The sequence below is a fragment of the Sinocyclocheilus rhinocerous genome, unplaced genomic scaffold, assembly GCF_001515625.1.
Source record: "Sinocyclocheilus rhinocerous isolate Xijiao unplaced genomic scaffold, SAMN03320098_v1.1 scaffold532, whole genome shotgun sequence".
Classification (NCBI taxonomy): domain Eukaryota; kingdom Metazoa; phylum Chordata; class Actinopteri; order Cypriniformes; family Cyprinidae; genus Sinocyclocheilus; species Sinocyclocheilus rhinocerous.
The window spans coordinates 454,454-478,758 of NW_015642820.1; the positions used below are offsets into that span (position 1 = coordinate 454,454).

General features: G+C 36.4%; 1 protein-coding gene across 1 annotated transcript; it reads right to left on the reverse strand.

The window, feature by feature from the left end:
* Positions 1 to 10,808: 10,808 nt before the first annotated feature.
* On the reverse strand, positions 10,809 to 24,188 carry LOC107756620 (prolyl 3-hydroxylase 1-like). The gene is made up of 15 exons (XM_016573802.1): positions 23,707 to 24,188; positions 22,478 to 22,630; positions 22,098 to 22,287; positions 21,772 to 21,903; positions 19,272 to 19,411; positions 19,054 to 19,143; positions 18,918 to 18,970; positions 18,713 to 18,834; positions 18,475 to 18,632; positions 18,282 to 18,374; positions 17,048 to 17,186; positions 16,856 to 16,946; positions 16,697 to 16,772; positions 16,123 to 16,263; positions 10,809 to 11,880 (listed from the first exon to the last, which is right to left on the reverse strand). The coding sequence occupies exons 1-15, from the start codon at positions 24,160 to 24,162 to the stop codon at positions 11,410 to 11,412; spliced, it is 2,505 nt and encodes an 834-aa protein (XP_016429288.1). The 5' UTR covers positions 24,163 to 24,188; the 3' UTR covers positions 10,809 to 11,409.
* Positions 24,189 to 24,305: the final 117 nt, after the last annotated feature.

Consider the following 24,305-nt stretch of genomic DNA (forward strand, 5'->3'; position numbering starts at 1 on the left):
CCTGTGGCGCTTTGGTAGGGATTCCCAATTCGTAGATCACCGACGTGACATAGAGAGTGACCGACTGAAAGGGAAACGCCTCGGTTACATGTGTAACCCTCGTTCCCTGAACGGAGACGTCACGTCCCACAGTTGCTGTATCACCGCTGAGCTGCCAGGTCACCGGCTCGGCTCCTCAGCGAAAAGATGAATGAGAAAGCTGCTGCCTCTTATACCCGCGCTGCGGGGTGTGGCAGCCAGATGCGAATTCCGCATGCCACTGTCCATTGGCTCGTTTAGTTACACTCAAAGTGGATTGGTCTGGGCGAGATTCCCAATTCGAGGGTTACATGTAACCAAGACGTTACCCAACATGCTTTGTGACTGGGGTAAATTTGATCTGAATACCCACTAGGACTGTAAAAGTGTATTCAGAGTGTAATGCAATGCATATGATTGTTTCTATGATGTGTTTTTAAATGTGTCCCGAAACTAATTTTTAACAGTAAAAGCTGGAATTCAAAATATGAACAGATCTTAAAACCCTAGGCATAGACTTTTGTAAATTGTTACAGAGAAAAATTGGATATAATACACTAAACGACTGAGAATTAAGTCATTCTGAATACAGAAAACTTGCGCAGAAACATACGTTTCATTGCTAGTAGATGCATGACAAATGAAAACAATATGTGTTCTAAAATCAGCTTAAAAGTTCCAATATGTTTGATATCCTCCAACTAGATGGAACCACAGTCTCAATCTAAAAAACTCGAAAAGTGTCAATGGCTCAAGACTGTTAAAAAATCTGAGCAAAAGTAGCAAAATTGTAAGCTATTCAAGCTAAAAAAAAGACACTAAAAATATTGAATATAACAGAAAGGTTGTTTCATTTTGTACAAACAGTCTGTAAATCACATGACTCAGTGTGTTCTACACAGGAAACTGGTTAATGAGATTGATGAAATAAACAAATTAGGGCATTATCAAATTGTAAAGTGTACTCAGCCGCTGTTATGTTCAGGTGGTAAGAAGGGTGGGAATATTGCGATGCAATCTAATTTGAAAATCTAATTTAATATTGCACAAAGACGAACACAGTATGCCAGGCGTCGTAAATGTGTTGAGCTGAAAAAATACATTTTGGCATTGAGCTGTCAGTATATAGACAAAAGTGGTACTGAGAGTATTTCTTATTCCATAAGGCAAGCTGTCAAGCCAGTACGTAGATATCTGAAGTTGTCAGTTTGATTAAAGGTAGTAAAATTGGCCAAAATCAAAAGAGGGGGGGAAAATGGGTAAATGGAAACTGCTGTACTAGAAACAATTGTCAATGAAGCTTTAACAGTGTTATTGAAAAGAGGAAAGAAAGTTTCGAACATGATCAAAGAAGCCATCTCATGTGACAATGCCTTTTCTCATCAATCGTTCTGAACCCCATATGTGGCTGTATGACCCCATTCCAGATTTGCTGTTGCTGTACGCTGAGCACCTAATCCATCCTTGCATTAAGGAAGGTGGTCAGATCCTGTCCGTTTTTCCACTCCTCTTTTTCCAGGTCCTTAAGCTGAGCTTAAAAATCAGCTGACATGATCAAACATACCAAGTCATATTCCAGCTAACGAGACCCGAGTGTTCCCAATGCACGGAGGAGACCTCCCAGAGGACGGGGACCTGCGCCATGCGCTCCGACATGGGAAAGGACAGACTTTTGTGGCCCGAGCCCATTACCGTTCCCATAATTGCTTTTTCCATTGTTGTCACCCACTCTTCCTTCTTTTGCCTTTATTGTACACATACAGCTAAGGGAAGCCTCTTGCATTCATCCCACTCGAACAGAGGGATCTTTTCTTTCACCCCCGTTCCATAATGTACATTTGGAGGGTTCGTGTTGAGCGTGCTTCTCAGGACATCAGAATGCACTCAACGGCAACAACGTCTAGAAAGGAACAAGAACAACGGGGGTCCCTCTTATTTGGCTATGCACTTATCTAGGTCCGGATGGGCTCTTTGTTGCCAACGGCCCCTGAATTGCCTCTTCCACCTGACCGACAGAAAAACATCAGGCTGGAGTGGTGCCTATAGAAAGTTCTGCTCGAGAGTTTCCACCTGGGCTGGAGGGAGGGAGAGAATAGCCAACATCAACATACCCTCAAAGGGGTCCAAGCCCTGGGGCAGAGCAGCTGAGTTGGACGCAGGGGCTTGAAAATGGGGATTATAAGGGGAATGTGTTGGGCTAATCCACCATTATGCGGCAGCCCACAGGTCTTTAGTGACCTCAGAGAGTATAAGGGCATTCTGCCGCCCAGAGAAAACCAGAATACTGTCCGAGCAATATCTAATGCGACGGCAAAATGTCATTTCTGCCTCTAAATCAGGACAAGTGATGCTAGACCTTGCTGTGGCCTGTTGCATCCATGACAACTCCACATCTTTATTTGACAGATCTGCAACCAGCAAAGACGACCCACAAGAAATAGCTAATTCTGCCCTACGCACTCGTAATGGTTCCATGAACTCTTTCCCTGCCATTGTGGGAATTTCCCAGCTTTCCGTGTTTTCACTGTTATAGCAGAAGTAGAAAAAAGTGATCACATATGTAAGTACTGTAGATGAATATGTAAAATAACGTGATTAACAAACATTCAACTACATCATCAAAACATCAAAACTGCCTAACGTTACAAAATGAAATGATGATCCAGGAACTGGTTTTTTATCATCATTCTAAATCTAAACCAGATGTAGTCTTTTACAACAATGTGATTTTCTCAGCTTTTTGTTCAAAATGTTGGTCTTTTCATGAAACATACTTTCTTTTGACCAGGGGTGTTTCCTCTGAGGAGGCAATGCCTTCTCAAAAAGAACAACAACAGCATTACAAAATATAACATTAAAAAGTGTATAAATTGCTTGTTTTTCTAAAGAAACATTGTCCAACAGTAAAGTAAAGTTACAGCAGGATTCGGCGTCTCTTTCGCCTCCCCTGAGCCCACTGAGTTTTAACAGACCTCCAAAAGTGTGCGGTGGGTTTGGTGGGGGGTAATTGAGAATGAATGGGGGGAAGTCACGTGAGAGGAGGCAATGCCTCCATCGCAATATGATTGGATATGACTGGTTATGAACAGTCTGAATGAACAATATAATGTTGTTAAAGGGAAGACTAATAAAAAAGTAAGTGAACAACTCACACACTTAGATATAACCACTTTGTCACGTCAAAATAAGACTTAAAATGGCATGAAAACATGATCTGTGGGAGTTTTTAGTGAGTAATCAGTTTGGCATATGTCTGTGTCTGTGACCAATATTTACCGAGCTTGGATGTCTGATGATCTGAAAAATTCAAAATAGTTAAAAGTCAACTATTAAAAAGAATAGCTGAACATAAATTCACAAATAAAATATATTGTTTAAACTGTTACTGCCTTGAGTTATTTTAGAATAAATGTAAAATGCTTAAAAACACTAACATGATGAGATTCATATTTGAATTTAATAAGTATAATATTTATTACATTGTCAATGTAAAAATATATATTTACATTTGATTAAAAAAAAAACTTTGAAATTTGAAATTTGCCTTCTCATTTCACAACACCACTGCTTTTGACATATTGCATATTTAGAAATTCATACAACAAAATAATCTGGGGGCCATGGAAATTTTGTGAAAATTATCAAAAATGTTGGCAGTGGCTAGCAACTTAAAAAAAAAAAAATGCTGACGGGGAAAGGGTTAAGAAACTTTAACATCCATGGAACCTTTAAATTGTACAAAAGGTTCTTTATAAATGGAAATGTTCTTCATATTAAGAATAAATGGTTCTTCTTCTGTAAGAACTGCTCTTTGGGGAATCAAAATGGCATTCCTCTATGGCACCTCTGTGAAAACCCCTTTTTATAACCTTTGTTTTGCATTGAAAATCGGAGGTAACTGAAGTGGTACTTTTTTGCTTTACCTAAATGTCCGTTCTGCAAATTAATTTTCAGCCAATTTCTGAATGCAGTCTCAAAGACACCATGAAGTTCTCCTCTATGACTCTTATCACAGATCGCTTCTTGTCATAGACCTGCACCTCCTACCGTGTGAATTCAAGTCTTTCCCTCCTCCAGCCAGTAAGGATGAGCTTCATGGTTCCCCCAAGCATAATCGCGCTGACTTGGAGCCTGTCCCAGCCCGGCACCGGAATGATCCAAGTCTTAGGGGAAATAAGACGACAGTTCATTGCAGTAACCACTGAAGTCATCATTCCGGCATCCGTCAAAATATACCAACAATACCACCCTCTGTCTCCATTTAGACAAGATTTGGTTAAGCTTTTAAGTAACTTGGTTAAAGAAATGAGAATACTTTTATGTGTATTTATGACTCTAGTGGACGTGAGCTGTCAGGATTTAGGGCTTTTGCAGATGACTATTTCAGCTATTGTTAACTCTATCTGTATTTTACAGAAGACCTATAGGCCTTTTTTTACTTGTTTTGTAGTGAACTTAACTTCATTTTCTTGTGTTTACTACATAACAACAGTTGTGTTTACGATCTTGATTTTCTCTTGATGTCAACATAAAGAAGTTTATTTAACTTTTTCTCTTTTTTCTCGGTGTGAAGATCACAAAAGCCATTAAATGCTGCTACATTGTGGATGTGCGAATTGTTTTTTTTAACTTGCCAATTAAATGGTTTGTGAGAAACAGTGAGTTACAGTGAGAAATTTGTCAAGATTACAATAAAAATTGTAAAAAAAAAAAAATTATTGGAACTGGTCTGTTAAGGAAAATATTGGATGTACTGTAGTTATTTTTTATTATTATTCATATTTTCTGTGGCAGGTATTGAGTTACATACTATGTTATCTGTCTTTTTGCAGTAGTTTATAATGATATAAAGCATTGTTTTACTTTTCCACAACATTACTACAACATTAGTGTTTGTGCAGTTTATAAAATTAAAAAAACAAAAGCACTTAGCAATATAGATTTAAAATATCCTATATCTATATCGCACATTCACATTCATATAGAATTGAATTAATGCCAGTAATAGCCAACAGCTTATCTAGTCAGATTCATGAACTGCGTCTAGTTTACAAATTGACCTTAAAATGTCAGTCTTTCTGTGTTTAATTGGACTCTTAGTCTGATAAAGAAAACCTACAGATTGTGAGGAAGAACGTGTAGTTTGATATGAATGGACACTGTCAACATTTATTTACTCAGATGGATTTATTTTCAGAACTTGAATTGTTTTATTTCATTGCATGAATATAAGCAACTCCCTGAAATTTAACCGTCAAGCAGGATATGGTTAAAGATCTGATAAAGTTAGAATTGGCTCAAATAACTCCTTAAAGCTTGCCAATGTGTTTAGATTCACTTGCAACTGATTAACATTGACAGAAATATTAGGAAAGTGTTGTGATTATCATGAAAAGGATCAAATTCATGTCTAACATTTGTCCTGTTGCTCTAGCCTCATGGAAACTTTGGCTGATTCCATGTCAGGTCCTGTTAGCCTGCTGTTTTTCAGCCACCTTTTCAAGCCGTAGAGTTGGAATTAATTTCGTCAGGACGCATCCTGCTGCGTCCGGCTAAATCATGCCCTGGGAGAGACGTGCTGAGGCTGTCTCTGTGGAAACCACTAATGGATACTTTCAACCTCCTCACTTTCATCTAACGTTTCTTCAGTGGACAGAGAGAAAACAAGAGGAACGGTGCATATTTAGCCTCAACTGACACTTCTTTCAAAGGGCACATCATTGACTTCTCGGAATTGGTCGTGTTTCTTTTACTTTTACTCCTGTCTTTACAGGAAGGAGCAGTTCTCAGCAGATTACCGTATCACGAGACCTAGTTTTGACATTTACAGCAGTGCCCTATATCTCACCTTACTGTAAAAATGTAAGACGCCAGCACTGAACTAATAACCTTTTTTATTGACAGGAGGTCCTTGTGATTTCACTGAATCTGAAACGATTGCCCGTTGAAATCAAATATGTTTATTTGTTTATTTGCATGTGCTCTATGCATCTGATTCATATTGTGCATAAGCAAATAGGATGTGAAAACAAAACTGACTTTTGTGTGTAAGGTGGAATCATTAACAAGTCTAATTTATGTAAAAAAAATATATATATATATTTAATTTAAATGCTATTTCTGCTCAGTTTGCACTTGGTAAGCACTTGGTGTCATAGAGATACTATTGTTTTAAAGTAGTTTTATTTTTTTCATATTCTCTGTTTTCATTTTAATTTTATTTAAAGTTTTAGTAAATTTGTTGTGTTTTGTCAATTTATTATTATTAAATATTTCTAAATATTTTAAACATTTTTATTTCAGGTTTAGTTATTTTGGTAAATAAATTTAAACTAGGCTAAATGAAACCGAGAAGCCTTGGCAACTAGCTGAAATAAATAAATTATTAAATAAACAAAGACAATTATTAACCTTCCTAAAAGCTAAAAAAAAAAACACACATCCAGTCCTACCAGCCTAATTATGCACATTTTCCTAAAGACCAGAGCTGCATTTCTCAAAAGCATCGTAAGCCTAAGTTGATCGTAGCTCCATTGTCACCAATGGAGCTACGATCAACTTAGGCTCACAATGCTTTTGGGAAATGCAGCCCAGATTGTTCAGGCAACCCAACGACTACTTGATGCTTAAAATATGTAGTCCCACACATCCCTGTTAGTGAATAAGAAACAGGTTGTTTAGTGGATTTGCCCCTCTGTGTCCCATAAGGCACAGGGGCGATTGCCATTATAAACGTCTGATAATGGAGTAAGACAAAAGATCTTGTATGAACACAACAGAGCATGTATCACACCGCTTGGTACGGACCACGGATTACTTCTGAGTGAAAAGGCATATATGTAATACTGTATTGTATGCCAGTCACAGTGTTAAGGCTTTGCTTTTCTTTTCTGCCCGAACAATAGCCAGCCACATACACCACAATCCCTGAAGCAGACAATGTGGTCTGTGTCTCCCAGATTTTGTATGACACGGCGGGCAGCCCCACACAAAGACGGCATACAGCGGAGACAAGAGAAAAGGACTGTAAATGCGCTCGGGTAGCCATCAAATATTTCAGAATGCAAACAAACTTCATGTAATAGTTTCTTCATGAACATCTCTACATAAATAAATCATGCATTTCAGTGGAAAGTGATGTGCGTCACAGTTTGAACTGACCAGCAGCGATGCTAATTAACCCCGGCCCTTATGCACACAAGTCAGTGTCCTCATGTAAGGGGTCAGATGGACACGTGTGGGGTGTGCAGATGACAAAAGAAAACATGCAACACTACAGAAAGTGCTTCCAAAGCCATTAACATGGAAGTCTGAATTATTTTGCATTTGTTTTACATCTCATCAGCTCAAACAAAAGACAATGGATACAAGTGGACAAACATCAAACAAACACCAGCAATCGCAACCATGTCAACTCATAAAGTATGTAAAATCAGATATGTTTCATAACATGTATGCATGAAGTCTGAAGTGTGCGGTCATTGCTAATGGCTTTCTGCCACTTTCAGGGCTTCCTCTGGTGTCTTTAGTCGCTGACAACAAACCTACCATCAAGACCACCTCGAAGAACCCCGACAATGGTGAACTGAAGTGGTATTTTGCTTTTTAGTTTCTTTCCTTAAAGCATAATAAATAGTGTATATTTTGTGTGCATACATTGCATTCAGCTTCCAGTGACACATATACAACAGCAAGACGCATAATAATAAAATGAAGGACACGTATAGGCTGCAACAGAATAAACATATTTACCGATACATTTACAGGTGTGCTGAAGAGGTTCCTCAGAAAAACCCTTCAGGTCACACAAATGCTTTTGTTTTCCAGCATCTTATGCACATTAGAACTCTTTCCAACAATGACTGTATGATTTTGAGATCCATACACAACTCATACACAACTATTACAAAAGGTTCAAACGCTCACTGGTGCTCCAGAAGGAAAAACAATGCATTAAGAGCCTGAAGGTGTAAACATTTGAACAGAATTTTCTTTTTTTGCCTAAATATAATATTTTTTTTTTCATTAGGTCTGCCCTTCAGAAGCTACTGAAGATACTTGCATGTTTCCCAGAAGACAAAATTATTTACCCTGATCTTCAAGAAGTTTTCACCCCCAGCTCTTAATGCATCGTGTTTCTTTCTGGAGCATCAGTGAGCGTTTGAACCTTTTGTAATGGTATGAGTCCCTCAGTGGTCCTCAGTGTGAAAAGATGGATCTCAAAATCATACAGACATTGTTCGAAAGGGTTCAAATATGCAAAAGATGCTGGAAAACCGAAGAATATGTAGGACCTGAAGGATTTTTCTGAAGAACAGTAGGCAGTTTAACTGTTCAGGAAAAAACAAGGGACTCGTGAACAACTATCTTAAAAGAAAAAAACAAAAACAGCTGTGGATCATCCAGGTAACACTAAGAATCAAACGTATATAAACTTAAACCACCTTCAGCTGCAATGCGCTGTTTTCCAGCAGAAACCTTGACCAAGGTCCCTAATGTCTTGAAGTCTAGATGGTCAGCAACCCAAACCAGCTCAGACCAGCTAGAATACAGGTAATCATGTTCCAATTACCTCCTTTTTAGCACACAAAAATACTGAAATACACACTGAATAGAGGGGGGGGGCGGGATTTGGACTAAATTACACTGTAAAAAAATGCTGCTGCAATTAGTTACAACTTAGAATTTGAGATAACTTAAATAACTAATTAAACTAAACATACTTTCAAGTGTAACACGAACACTTACATTTTTACGCTGAAACAACTCGTTATTTTTTATTCTAATGTTGAATTTTAAGCTGTGATAACTAATCGCAGCAAAATATGTATATATATTTTTACTGTGTATTTACAAAGAAACAAGACATTGCATTTTGAAGTAGAAAGACAAACTATTTTCTTACTCCATTAATATTTTTATTAACTATAAATCATGTTTTACAGTAAACACTGGTGTTACTGACATCTAAAAGGAAATTAAACCATGTTTGTGTTGATGATTTCTTTCTAGAACACCCTTGGTTAATGTTAGAATATAAAAACTCAAGGAGTAATTGATACTGTGCTTAAATATTCTTTCCACCCAGTGTAACGAGGCCTATTGAGCAACATTTTGACTATAAGAGTCATTGTCCCCATCAGTCCCTGGCATTCTGCTCATGGCTAGTTCTGCCCACTCCTCAGCAGTGGGAGGTACACAAGAGGAACTGTTTGTGCCGCTAACAAGGGGAGGTAAAGACACATGAGGGGTCTCATTGCAGCTGCCACGGGTCACCTTTCACGTTCACCTCCACTATTCAACTGCCAGCACGCTCCAGGTGGACTATTCAATGCCTCTTTGCAGGCTGTGGCCTAATAAGTAAGAGCAAAACACATCAGAATGAATTGAAACAGTTGCTCTTATGCTGTAAAACGTCGTGCATTGTGCATTATATAAACACTTTAGATGCAAATGACAAGATGTCCACAAATAACACAGAGAACATGGTGTTAAAGCTTATCATTTCCTCAAAAGATTATGAGTAAACCACCAAAACAATGGGGTTTGGTTTGCTAGCCAATTCCTTACCACAAAATGTGGATATTATTTACTGGTTAGCATGGAAATGCTAAGTATGCAAAACAGCCATTGCTATATGTGCAAAAAAAAAAAAAAAAAACAAGTGCAAAATATCCTAGAAAGTTTAGTCACCATTAGTTTAACGTGATTTGATACATGCTATGCTAATAGCAATTAATAGGCTAATTCACATAAGTGACGTCCTCATTCTAGAAAGCATTTTTCTAGGCAAAAATTTGGAAATGAGTCAAGCTCATCAATATTTTGAATGTTTTCCCCAAAGAGAAAGGTTGTCAATTTAAAATGCTAAAAGGTAATTTTGTCGGCTTTGAACAGTACCTCATGGATAACCTCAAAACTACCAGACTTTGATGATGGACTCACTGGATTCATATTTATTTATTTATTGCCATAACAACCTAGTTTTCATTATTTTATTCAATACTGTATCGCTAATATCGCTATTCGCTAGCTGATTAAAGTGATCTTGATGGTTATTTTTGTCAAATCTCTTGCAGCAGGATTCAATATAACATTACAGTAGTAATGTTTTTAATTTAGACTTTGTTAGATACAAAAAGTTGCCTTTTTGATGTATGGCTTGTTTAATGATATATGATAATTATGCAGTTAAATAGCTAGCCTGATGTTGTTTGAATAAGAGAAAAATCCACAGCATGATTACTGCAGTGACTCTGATGTCCTTCCAAGATTTTTTTCCCCCAGTCAATGAATAAAAGGACTCAGAATAATCTATTTGCAGCAGTAAATGACTTTGTCAAGCAGGAGGAAGAGAAGACTCTTTAAGAAGTAATTGTAGGTTTCCTAAAGACTGCCTTGAATATAATTGGCAATGCAGTTGTCCAGAAAATTGCACTGGGTGGACCAGACATGAAGAAGAACAAACAAAATACTTAAAATAGAGGAAAAAATGAAAGAAATAACCATTGTGAAATAGCCATTGTGCCATTTCAGAATGACTATTTTATATAAGAATGCCTCAAACAACTACAGCTTGTGTTGCTGGGAACAATGTAGGCTACTTGGAGAGTCATTTCAGAAAGCACATGAAACATACACTCAGCTCCATGCTGCCACCTCGTGCAGTGTTACGGTAGTGCATATTGATGAACTCAACTTGAGTTTGATAAATCACTTTAATATTCTATGTATAAAACAGAATTTATGGATGAGTAAGCCAACAATTGTTGTTTTTTTGCCAAATGCTAGTGGTTTTTGCTGCTCTACTTGTGCTTTGGACATGAATGATACAATAATGTGGTTTGCTGACAACAGGAGTGTTTTTAGTTTTTGACTTACATTTTTTTTTGCCTGGCAGATGAATAAATGGGTGGGGGGGAAAACAAAGAATTACATTTAAGAAGGGACAAGAGCAATATCTAAGGAACCTTTTGAACACCATGGCATCCCACAACATCTCAGCATCGTGCCTGTGAGTTCTGAACCACTCAATAAAAATGTACTGCACTGTTATAATTTAAAAAGATGTTGCATTTATTCAGTAACTATTGTGGGAATGAAAAGTGGCAAATGTAATCTCTGAAAGCTGCCATAGTCTTTCAAGGAGTATGAAATGTTACTGCTGTATTTCGGTTCCTGAGACGAGAAAAGATTTAATTATAATTCAGGTAAAACAGAAAATACAACAGTAAACTTGATTGTCAAGTCTGCACTCCTGTGATATTGTTTCGAATTCATGAGTCTTTAAAAAAATGTACAAAAGCACAAACCCATCAGTATTCCTCTATCAATGATTAAAAAACAAAAGAAAAACTCAGAATCAAACACAGAATCTTTTCTGCATGAGGCTCATAACTCATCCTTGTGGTTTTCAGCTGTAGAGTCTTTAGGTTCTGTGCTCTTTGGCTTTGCAGTATTTTTAACAGTTTTCTTCTTTTCATCTGATGATACAGGTTTTGTCTTATTAGCTGTTTTTGATTTCTTTTTCTCTGCTGTAGTGGTTTTTGTTTTGTCTGACACTTTGCTTTTTGTTTTGTCTGCTTTAGCGTTTGTTTGGGTTTTTGTTTTCTTTTTAGATGCTTTGGCTTTTGGTTTTTCGCTTTTCTTCACCACTTTGCTGTCAGTTTTGTTATCCTCAGTAGCTTGGCTGGGTTGTTCTGTAGATGTGCTTGTCTTTACGGTTTCTTTTTCGGTTGTTTTAGCAGAAACTGTTCCTTCATGTTCAGAGGGTTTCGTGTTACTGTCCATTTCTGTTTTCTGGACATCAGCTTCAACTGGGCTGGAAAGCTTTTTCAGAAGTTCTTCAACTTCTAAACGCTCCTGTGGACACAACACAATGCAACAAGGTTAGACAAAGAGGGAACTATTAACAATTACGTCTTAGGACAAAATAGGCCTGTGTTATTTTAGTATTATTTATATGTTAATGTGTTGGATAAAAGCAACACATATATCAGAATGCTATTCATTGATTTCAGTTCTGCCTTTAATATTGTTATCCCTTCCAAACGGATCTCTAAGCTCACTGATATTGACATCAGCCCCTCCCTCTCCAACTGGACCTTGAACTTTCTTACTAACAGACCATAGTCTGTTAGGCTTGACAGCCACAAATCCTCCAAACTCATTTTAAACACTGGTGTTCCACAGGGCTATGTGCTAAGCCCAATCCTGTACTCCCTCTTCACCCACGACTGCATACCTGTACATGGCTCTAACTCTATAATCAAGTTTGCAGATGACACCACGGTGGTAGGCCTTATCAATGGTGATGACGAGACAGCCTACAGGGAAGTTTCAGCACCTGGTAGGGTGGTGTGCCAACAACAATCTGGCACTCAACACCCAGAAGACCAAGGAGCTGATTATGGACCACCGGCGGTCTAGGAAAGATGACACACCCTCTCATCTACATTGATGGAGCCAAAGTGGAACATGTGGAAGCTTTAAGTTCCTTTGTGTCCATATCTCTGAAGATCTTTCCTGGACACCTCCACTCTCATCAAAAAGGCATAACAGCACCTATATTTCCTTAGGACTATAAGGAAAGCTCACCTGTCCGCTCACATTGAACTTTTACCCCTGCACTATTGAGAGCATCCTAACAAACTGCATCGCAGTGTGGTACAGCAACTGCACTGTCTCAGATCAGAAAGCCCTTCAGCTGGTGGTGAAAACTGCCCAACACATCACTGATGTTAAGCTACCCTCCATCAAAGACATTCACTACAAACGCTGGACAATAACCTACCCCCACTGCATGTTTACAATGTTTATATTATTATTAGTGCTGTCAAACGATTAATCGCATCCAAAATAAAAGTTTTTGTTTACATAATATATGTGTGTGTACTGTGTTTATTTATTATGTATATATAAATACACACACATACATTATATATTCTGAAAATATTTACATGTATTTACATGTATATATTATAATCGAGATTAATCGCATCCAAAACAAAAGTTTTCGTTTACATACGGTAATATATGAGTGTGTACTGTGTATATTTATTATGTATATACTGTATAAATACAAACACATGCATGTATATATTTCAGAAAAACATGTTATGTTTATGTATTAAATATATTTATATATAATATAAAATATAATAATATAAATATATATACATGTAAATATTTTCAAAATATATATTGAATGTGTGTATTTATGTATACATAATAAATCAACAGTACACATACATATATTGTGTAAACAAAAACGTTTATTTTGGATGCGATTAATCATTTGACAGCACTAGTATATACTTATATTCATGTAATTTATATATTATATATAAATATATTTAATATACAAACATAACTTTTTTTCTGAAATATATACATGCGTGTGTATTTATATATAAAAAATAAATATACACGGTACACACACATATATTATGTAAACAAAAACTTTTATTTTGGATGCGATTAATCATTTGACAGCACTAATTTGTTTATGCTTAATAATGTTTATAATTTATGCTTCATGTTTTTGCACATTTCTTTGTATTTCTACACATAATTCCATTTGCATTGTATACCATACATATGTGGTCATATATAAATATTTAGTATTTCTATACTTATTCTGTATAATGCATCTACTGTGTTTATACCTCTTCATTTGCACCTTGTATTTACAACTACTTGTACAGCTGGGGCCTGTTTCATAAAACAAGTTTACCAAATAAGCCAGGCTTATTTCAGTTAGTCTGACTTATTTTGAACCAAATCAACTGACAATACGTCAGACTAACTGAAATAAACCTGGCTTATTTAGTAAACTTGTTTTATGAAACAGGCCTCTGGTCTCTGCTTCTGTACCTCAAACTTTGCACTCCATAAACATCTTATTGTGTATACATACTGTACATTTCTGTATATTACATTATATTTATATACATATTGCGATTTACACTTCTGGTTAGATGCTAACTGCATTTCATTGGCTCTGTACTTGTATTCTGCACAATGACAATAAAGTTTAATCTAATCTAATCTAATAGTATTTTTTTTATATTTGGAATTAATTTTAGTTTTGAGATTTAGTAATTTGTTATGTGCTTTTTTTAAAATCATTTTTATTAGTTTTTAATATTTCTATTTAGCTTGTATTATTCATTTAGTTTTAATATATTTGTACTTCAACTTATTCTATTTCAGTTACAAAGGCCACATTTCAAATTTTCATTTAAGATTTAAAGTTTAAGTTTGTTTTATATTTATTATATTTATATTTAATTTCTTTTCAGCTTTATTTCAATTAATAGTTTGAGTTAAAGGGTTAGTTCACCCAAAAATGAAAATTAGCCCACAAATTACTCACCATCAAGTCATCCTAGGTGTATATGACTTTCTTCTTTCAGACGAATCCAGTCGGAGTTATATTAAAAATTGTCTTTGATCTTTCAAGCTGTTTAATGCCACTCAGCGGGTGTTACATGCATCAGTCCAAAAGAAGTTAAATAAAAAGCGCCCATCCATAAAAAAAGTGTCTCACACGTCTCCGGGGGGTGAACAAAGGCCTCCTGTAGCGAATCGATGCGTTTTTGTAAGAAAAATATCCATATTCAAAATGTAATAATCGCTTTAACCCTTTCACTGGTGAGTTTAAAATATTCTAGCGGTCCCCCCAGAGTGAGTTTTTTTTAGGTGACCATTATTTTAGAACATTTCCCCTTATTGTTTCCATGACGATGCGTCATGCTTGTCACGTGACACACCGCGGCCACAATAACACTATCTGACAGATGGATTGCTTGCAGCTGCAGTTCAGAGAGTCCTGTAAGTCGATTTACCGCACGTAAATTAATCAATTTCTCCCGAAATGCATGCAAATATGTGGCCGGTGAACTGGGAGAAGAATAGAGTGAACTTTATAGTTACTTAGACTATGTGTATCTGATATGAATAAAACACGTCGGCAAATTATATTTGAATGGATTGTTATTGCTGCTTCCATAAACATCCGTGTGTATTTTACAAACTCTAAATGTATTGTTTTACTAGTAGTTATGTGTATTTAAATGTCTGAAACCTAAAATAAACATTATGTGGTTAAAAACACAGCATAGTTGTGATTATATGACAAGTGCAGTGGCGTCTCAGCATCAGCCAAAGCGCGAAAACGCAGTTTGAATTTGGCAGTTATGTGACGTCACCGAACGTTCTAAATCCCATATGTGGGACCGTACTCTCAGGGGCACGGAAATAAAAATCCCATATGTGGGACCGTACCGCTCAACAGGTTAATGTAGCTTGCGCCAACAGTCCTACACGGAAGCAGCTCCGGGCGTATGACGTGTGAGGTCGGCATTGCGCATGCGCCGCTCAGAAGTGACGAACGCGGAAGCGCAGCGGAGAGATCAAAACAAAACAACGGTCACTAATTAGAAGTACAAAACGAGGATTTGTAAAGAAGAATGTCGGAGGATTTTGATATAAGCCAAGAAGAGACTGGTTTTCCTTTGCTAAAGTAAGGAAACTTTGCTTCCTTTGCTCCTGTTAACAAACGTTGGTTTTCACGAGACTCACACTCGCATGCGCAACGCTGAACTCATACGTCATCCGCCCGGAGCTGCTTCCGTGTAGGACTGTTGGCGCAAGCTACATTAAAGAAATTATTATTACGTTTTGAATATGGATATTTTTCTTACAAAAACGCATCGATTCGCTACAGAAGGCCTTTGTTCGCCCCCCAGAGTCATGTGAGACACTTTTTTTAATGGATGGGCGCTTTTTATTTAACTTCTTTTGGACTGATGCATGCAACACCCGCTGAGTGGCATTAAACAGCTTGAAAGATCAAAGACAATTTTTTTATATAACTCCGACTGGATTCGTCTGAAAGAAGAAAGTCATATACACCTAGGATGACTTGAAGGTGAGTAATTTGTGGGCTAATTTTCATTTTTGGGTGAACTAACCCTTTAACAATAACAACACTGCAACACACCCCAATAAAGTTTTAGTTTTCCAGTTCAAATCTACAGTAATTCTTATTTTATCGCTTTATTTTACCATTCACAGAACAGCACTGAAAGTCATACTTGCCTTCTCATTGTGATGAGGATCCAGAGTGAACCGAAGCACTACAGCACACCTCTGGCCTTTGGTTACTGCGGTCACTCCATGAAGGTTCTCTGGTCCAGCTCTGAATCCCACGACTCTACCACACTGAGGCTTCACCACTGCCTGAAGAGACAGTAGAGTGAAATGATATCCATTTTAGAAAATTCATGCCACAACAACACATTTTAACAACACAATTAGTAGAACATGCTGCCACATGGACACAGACCAAGTCTAAAATGAAGCTACTTTGAAACTAGTTTTTCAAGCTACACTACAGTTAATTTACACTAGATTAATTAAATTTGACTCTACATACAGGAAACAAAAACACAGTGATAAACAACAGTATTTATTTAGTTAGAAATTGAATTAGTTTAATTGGTTCATTGAAATGAACTGTTTGAACAAACTGATTTGCTAAAATGAATCAGACTTCCCAATGACAGATAAAGATTCCAAGTCATGAAAATAGCGTCACTGATTTTACTTAGTTACTCCTCTACACAGCTCACTAGTTTGAGTAAAAATAATGTGAAACATTTAGAAATCTTACAGAGACACTTTTGGCATCCGATTCAGTGAAGATAAAATCTCCCCCTTCAAATTCGTCATTGAGGTACAAAATGGCACTACAAAGCAAAACAGAATGCATTAGTGAAAACACTATAAACTTAATAACCATGATGCTTCACTGGTTCCTCAAGCAGCAAACCTGTAGCCTTGATCGCTGTATGCTGACACCTCTTTGATACAGCTGTTGAGCTCTGAGATAAGCAGACAGTCTGTGCGCTCTTCCTGTTTCTCTGGTATGAAAGAGACCAACACATGCTTGCTTAAGAACTAAATAGGTCTGTGTTCAAGATGCAAAAATAATACGGATTTCTCTAATAAAAAGTCAATTTACCGATGGCAGATCGGCAGACCAGGTTTGAGCTGGAGATATATAGGGGTGATTCCAGACCAAAGTAGGATTCCAGAACCTTACGAATCTTCTCACTGAGATCAGAAAACAATTGTGCACTCATCAAGGGAACCAGACCCTCCTGGACAAGATATGAGAAAAAAATTAAACAGATGAATTATACAATGTGCCTGTAAGAAAGTCAAAGAACAAAGAGTATCACTTTTGTATGTGCAATACAAAGTCTTCAAAATCTAAATCAGCCTAATACCTCAAGCAAGCATAAATCATTTTTTTCTTATTAACTTTAAAAAATAAAGATTCCAAAAGGTTGTTTTCACAGCAATGCCATAGAAGAACAATTTTGGTTACCCAAAGAAACTTTCAGTGAACAGTTCTAAAAAAAAAAACACCTTTTTTTTTCTAAGTGTGAAGAACATTTAAAAAATTTAAAGGACCTTTTTTTGACTATAAAGAATCTTATGCAGAACAGAAAGACTCCATGGATGTTAAATATTCTTCATGGAACCACAGATGCCAATAAAGAACCTTTCTTTTTAAGTGTTTGTTTGGCTTCTTTTTTTTTTTCCAAACACATACTGCTGTTCAGAGGTTTGGGGTCAGTAAGATTTAAAAAAAAAAAGTAATTAATACTTTTATTCAGCAATGACACATTCAATTAATTTAAAGTGACAGAAAAGACATGTTACAACAGATTTCAATTTCAAATAAATGCTGATCTTTTGAACTTTCTATTCATCAAAGAATCCTGAAAAAAAGTATCACAGTTTCCACAAAAATATTAAGCAGCACAACTGTTTTCAACATTGGTAATAATACGAAATGTTTCTTGAGCAGCAAATCAGCATATTAGAATGATTTCTAAAGGATCATGTGACACTGAAGCCTGAAGTAATGATACAGAAAATTTAGCTTTGATCACAGGAATAAATTACATTTTAAAATGTATTCTAATAGAAAACAGCTATTTTAAACTGTAAAAATATTTGACAATATTACAGTTTTTACTGTATTTTTGATCAAATAAATTCAGCCTGGGTGAGCATAAAAGGAATATGAACAGTCGTGTGGCTACCAAGCCCAACAAAAACAAACTAAACGACTGACAAAGTGTTGCATGTTGCTTTAACTAGTTAGAACATGGTGCAAATATTAGTGTCATGAATTCATTGAATTCAAGAGGATTTTAAAAACCCTTTAGTAAAGTAGGTCTCACCTGCAGGGCTTTGAGAAGCGTAATATCCTGAAACATCTCACTCACTGAATGAGGGGAGAGAGTTGCTTTAAAACCACCTTGAATAGCTTCTGCCTGCGAGATTCAAGTCATAAAAGAGAGAAATCTTTAGTTGACTGCAGAAAATACCTTTTTGTTCACTCTTTTGGGAAACAGAATGAAATGAGAAACATACACTGGAGAGGCGATGAAGTTCCTGACACTCATCGGATGTGGTTACGCCATCCAGGACGACCCTCTGTGAACCGTTCAGGGCTGAGGATGTCAAGGTTATTGCTATGTCATCAAACGGACGTTTGTTGGCAGTTTCTGGAGTAGAGGCTGGATTGATATCTGAAAAACACCAATTGGATGACCAAGTCATGTGACTTGTCTATCTCTACACATATGTTGAATTCTAATTTAAATCTTACCATCTTTCACAAACATGGCCAGGTCTGATGATTCTTTACTCTTTACTTCCACAAGCGTCTCGATCTCCTTCATCAGGTTACTGATCTCCTCTGTAATCCTCGCGGCTGTTTCTTTGTCCGCCCTGCGTGCACAAGAGGAAACCAATGTCAGGTCATTTGAACTTCAATGTTAAAATATCAGATGCAACAACAAAGGTATACTTACTTTTGTTTGTCTCTTAGTTTCTTGGGCATGATGTCCTCAGGGGTCCATGTGTCCTACAACAGAATGAGGTAAAGATTTTATTATAAATTGTAATTGATCACAAATATGAGAAACACAGCACTGGACGCACACTTACTGGATCAACAAAAGTTTTACCAAACATCTCATAGCCAAAGTAAAGAAGCTCTTTTTCCAGCAAAGACCTCTTAATATGCTGCATAACAACCTGCGACAAGACAAAAAAAAAGATGTTTTGTTCAAAATGAATCTGAAGTTGTTAATAACTGATATAACAAATCTATGTGCTGAAGATCAAAAGCATGCTTGTGCATCAGTGGCATGTGCAGACGGCACCTCTCTGGCTGTTATGTTAATGGATTTGTCTTCTCCCAGAACAGCAGAGTAGTATGCTAGGTTCTGAGCCATGACTGCATCCTCAGGGTGGAAGAGCAGGTATGTTTTAGCACACTCGATGGCCTGCTTGTATTTCTCACCTGGGAGAGAAATAGAGTAAAGTTTAAAAAATGAACTCAGATGTAAATAATACATGATGCATTTAAAACATTCTGCAATGCACAAAAATCTAACTTTATTAGCAACACCCCAATGTATCAAACTACTATGCAATCAGTAAGGGTATATATACTCGTATACAATGCATTAATGATTAATGCCAAATCTGGCAGTGTTATTTTAACATTATTTATATACTACTAGTGTAATTATAAATATTTGAACTTTTTATACTTATTTTTTATATTTTTCAGTGTTATTAATTCTTTAATTTTAGTACTTCGGCTTATTTTAGTTAGTTGCAAAGTCAAGAATTTCATTTTTTCTAATAAAACGTTTAAGCTTTTAAGTTAATGCTTTTTTATCTAAAATGTTATTTGATTACATAATTATTTTAGTTACTGAAACCAGTTATTATTATGGAAGCCCATTTCTGCCACGTAAGAAAAAAATTCATGCCTTAAAAAGTCAAAATTATGACATACTTAAGTCATAATTACGAGATAAAAAGTCGAAATTTTGACTTACTAAATAGAAATTATGACTTAAGTCGAAATTACAACTTTAAAAAGTCAAAATTGTGACTTTAAAAAGTCGAAATTATGACTATACAAGTCACAATCTTGTAAAGTCATAATTTCGACTTTTTAAGTCATAATTCCGACTTTTTACGTCATAATTTCGACTTAGTAAGTCATAATTTTGACTTTTTATCTCATAATTATGTCTTTTTATCTCAAAATGTCGACTTAGTAAGTCCTAATTTCGACTTTTTTACTCGTAATTATGACATAAGTATGTCATAATTTTGACTTTTTCATACTTAAGTCATAATTACGAGATAAAAAGTCGAAATTTTGACTTAAATCGAAATTACAACTTTAAAAAGTCAAAATTGTGACTTTAAAAAGTCGAAATTATGACTATACAAGTCACAATCTTGTAAAGTCATAATTTCGACTTTTTAAGTCATAATTCCGACTTTTTAAGTCATAATTTCGACTTAGTAAGTCATAATTTTGACTTTTTATCTCATAATTATGTCTTTTTATCTCAAAATGTCGACTTAGTAAGTCCTAATTTCGACTTTTTTACTCGTAATTATGACATAAGTATGTCATAATTTTGACTTTTTAAGGCATGAATTTTTTTCTTACATGGCGGAAATGGGCTTCCATATATTATAAAACTAAAACCATTAAAAAAGTTGTCATTATTTATAATGAAATAAATGCTAACTGAAATAATATATACAGGTGCATCTCAATAAATTAGAATGTTGTGGAAAAGTTCATTTATTTCAGTAATTCAACTCAAATTGTGAAACTTGCGTATTAAATAAATTCAATGCACACAGACTGAAGTAGTTTAAGTCTTTGGTTCTTTTAATTGTGATGATTTTGGCTCACATTTAACAAAAACCCACCAATTCACAACAAATTAGAATACTTCATAAGAAAAATACCAATAAAAAAAACATTTTTAGTGAATTGTTGGCCTTCTGGAAAGTATGTTCATTTACTGTACATGTACTCAATACATGGTAGGGGCTCCTTTTGCTTTAATTACCGCCTCAATTCGGCGTGGCATGGAGGGGATCAGTTTGTGGCACTGCTGAGGTGGTATGGAAGCCCAGGTTTCTTTGACAGTGGCCTTCAGCTCATCTGCATATTTTGGTCTCTTGTTTCTCATTTTCCTCTTGACAATACCCCATAGATTCTCTATGGGGTTCAAGTCTGGTGAGTTTGCTGGCCAGTCAAGCACACCAACACCATGGTCATTTAACCAACTTAATTTATTTAATACACGAGTTTCACAATTTGAGTTGAATTACTGGAATAAATGAACTTTTCCACGACATTCTAATTTATTGAGATGCACCTGTATATATTTTTTAACTTATTGTATTTAAGCTAGTTTCCAAGGCAACATTTCTCATTTTTCAAGCTAAAATTGTAATAAAAGGAAAAACAGGTCACACTTTATTTTAAGGTCTAATTTTTGCTATTAACAAACCATTAACTATGACTTTTGCCTCAATAAACTTCTAATTTGCTGCTCATTAATAGTTAGTAAGGTAGTTGTTAAGTTTAGGTACTGGGTAGGATTAGGGATGTAGAATATGGTCATGCAGAATATGTGCTTTATAAGTACTAATAAACAGCCAATACGCTAGTAATATGCATGCTAATAAGCAACTAGTTAATAGTGAGAATTGGTCCCTATACTAAAGTGTTACCGAAAAACTACATAGACATAAAACAATATTGGTTTTAGTTAACAATAACAACACTGAAATCTGGTACTGAATATGATTCTGCTGATGAAGAGTAAATCGTACTATTATAATATGAGAACTGAAGGTAGTTAAAATGCGATGGGAGGAAATCTTCAAAAGGCTTCTCTCTTCCAGCGGTGGATGCCAGATCCACAGCGCAGTTCTGTTTGCAGTTCAGAGCATGAAGGTAATGATCTGTGATTAAAGCAAATATAGACATGACTACCTCAGAAAATCCATATTTATGAAACGTAGTGTAACAAGAAAAAGAGAATTCAAATGAGACATCAAACGCCACGAGATTTAAAAATGAAATCAAATTAAACTAAAAGATTAAAGAGAATCTGCTGTTGTTAAGTCAAAATCAAAAGCATCAGAATACCACATGCCTGTCATAGACTGGAAGAGATCGGCATTGTACTCCATGTAGTTGTAACCGTCATAATCGAACGATCCCTCGCAGAGAACTCTGCATTCTTCATAAGCGGTGAAATATTCTTCGACAGCGGCCTCAAAGTGCTCGATGGCTGGGGCAAAATGTTCTGCACTGTAATGAATCTTGCCCTCTAAAAATTCAGCCTGAAAATCAGCAATTATATTTCAGCATTCTATAAACATTTTATAAGGCAGTAAGGTTGTATAAAAAAATCTATCTATCTATCTATCTGTCTGTCTGTCTGTCTGTCTGTCTATCTGTCTGTCTGTCTGTCTGTCTGTCTATCTATCTATCTATCTATCTAGAGATATTCAGATTAAACATTGCTCGTACCATGTGCGGTCTCTCCTCCAGGTCCTTGAAATCTGTCTCTTGCACCCCAGCCATCATCCCGTAGTACTCTAAATTCTGTTTCATCTCTGTGTGGTCGGGGTTTGCCATGAAAAATGTATTTGCTGCTGCCACTGCCTTGTCAAGCTTGTTTATCTGTAAGCGCAAAGAGAACCAAAAATATTCAGATATTGGTTAGAAAACACTCATGCTTTCCATGTTATGTTTCAGAGACAAAACTGTTCCTACAATATAGCTAAACTTTACTGTATTTTTGATCAAATAAATGCCTTGGCAGCATAAGAGACTATTTTTTAAATATATATTTTATTTATTTATATATTACATAATATATAATGGTGCTGTCATTAAAGTAGTGCTGTTGAAATTCATGATGACTTTGCTCAGTGTTGCCAGATGTACGATAATTATCGTATTTGTACGATAATTTTGACCTCTGTACGATATACGATCAATAATTTAAAAAATCCCATAATGTACGATAATTTCAGAATTTTGTGACTCTTCAAATGATGGTAGTTGTAATCATAGGGTTTCTATACTCATCCACGAAATCGGCTCATTACAGACACTATAAATGCGATAAATAGCTGTATTCTGTACGTTTGACTCATGTACGATAATTGTCTTCCAAATACGTTAATTTTGAGCTTCTGGTACGATACTTGGACATTTCCAATCTGGCAACACTGACTTTGCTGTTCAACAGCTCATTCAAATTAGGCTGATAATATGATACAGTATGATTTTTTAATGCAAAATGAAATTAAGCCTTTTTTCATTAGGCCTGGTGGTCTGAGGCTGATGCACCCGACTGTATAGCTCATTTAAACCACCATTTTAAAAGGCTGTGGTATTTTAGAGCCCATCATAGCATTTCTGGTAGCATCTAAAACTCTGCAAGGCTCCACCTAAAGACGTGGCACAGTGATGTGAGTTTGGGGGGGGGGCTGGGGAAACGTGGAAGAACTTCTCAAACTAACCATTAAACCATTCAATGGCATCTACATAAATGTTGTGTACAAAATGCACATTTATGCACTGACAGAATGCATTTGATAACAAGATATTCTTTGTTTACACAAAGCTTCTTCTAAATAGCATTCTTCTAATGAGATGCACTGATTTGTCCCCATTTCTGTTTACTTTTTTATTTTTTTAATGCGTTTTTATAACAAGTTTTTCGTGCATTTTGCAAGCCTCTTTTTTACCTTAAAGTAAGCCACTTGCAGGTAATTGTAAGGCGTCCTTTTCTTGAACTCCAGCTCTATAGCCTCACTAACTTTATGAAGTGTCGGTGGTCCCAGTTTCTCGCTTTCACATGCATTCACACAATCGGCCCGTTTGAGAATCCTCTGGAAAAACGCTAAATCCTCCACGGCCCCGGTTCCTGGGATCGGGACACCCACACCTGGGAAAGGATCCCCGAAAGCGGTGTGATTCGCGCAGGATAAGCGGCAGTGCGTCTGGATTTTACGCAGCGCTGCTTTATTCCGCAAAGCTCTTTCCATGTTCAGGATCACAGCCAGCCAGTCCTGCTTATAATACGCCTCCACCGCATTATCAAAAAGCAGATCGTATGGCTCAAATATCCCATTGCTTTGAGTGTCACACACGGTGAAATGGACAGTGAAGACGATTGAGATCAGGGACAGGGAGATCCACATCTTGGAGACTGTAGGCCTGTGAGGTAGAACTCGGTTTTGGAGAATCTCCGAAAGTCTTTGGAGAGGGTGGAGCTCCAGGACTCTGTGTGAAAGCCTGCCCTGTGTAAGTACTTAGGGCAACTGTGGGAATCTGGGTCTAGTCA

Excerpts from the sequence above, each read along its gene's own strand:
- LOC107756620 (XM_016573802.1), bottom strand. The coding sequence starts at position 24,162 with ATGTGGATCTCCCTGTCCCTGATCTCAATCGTCTTCACTGTCCATTTC. Across the intron at positions 22,631-23,706 it reads TGCAAGTGGCTTACTTTAAG|ATAAACAAGCTTGACAAGGC; the intron begins GTAAAAAAGAGG and ends TTGCGCTTACAG. Across the intron at positions 11,881-16,122 it reads ATCCTCATCACAATGAGAAG|GAGCGTTTAGAAGTTGAAGA; the intron begins GCAAGTATGACT and ends TTGTGTCCACAG.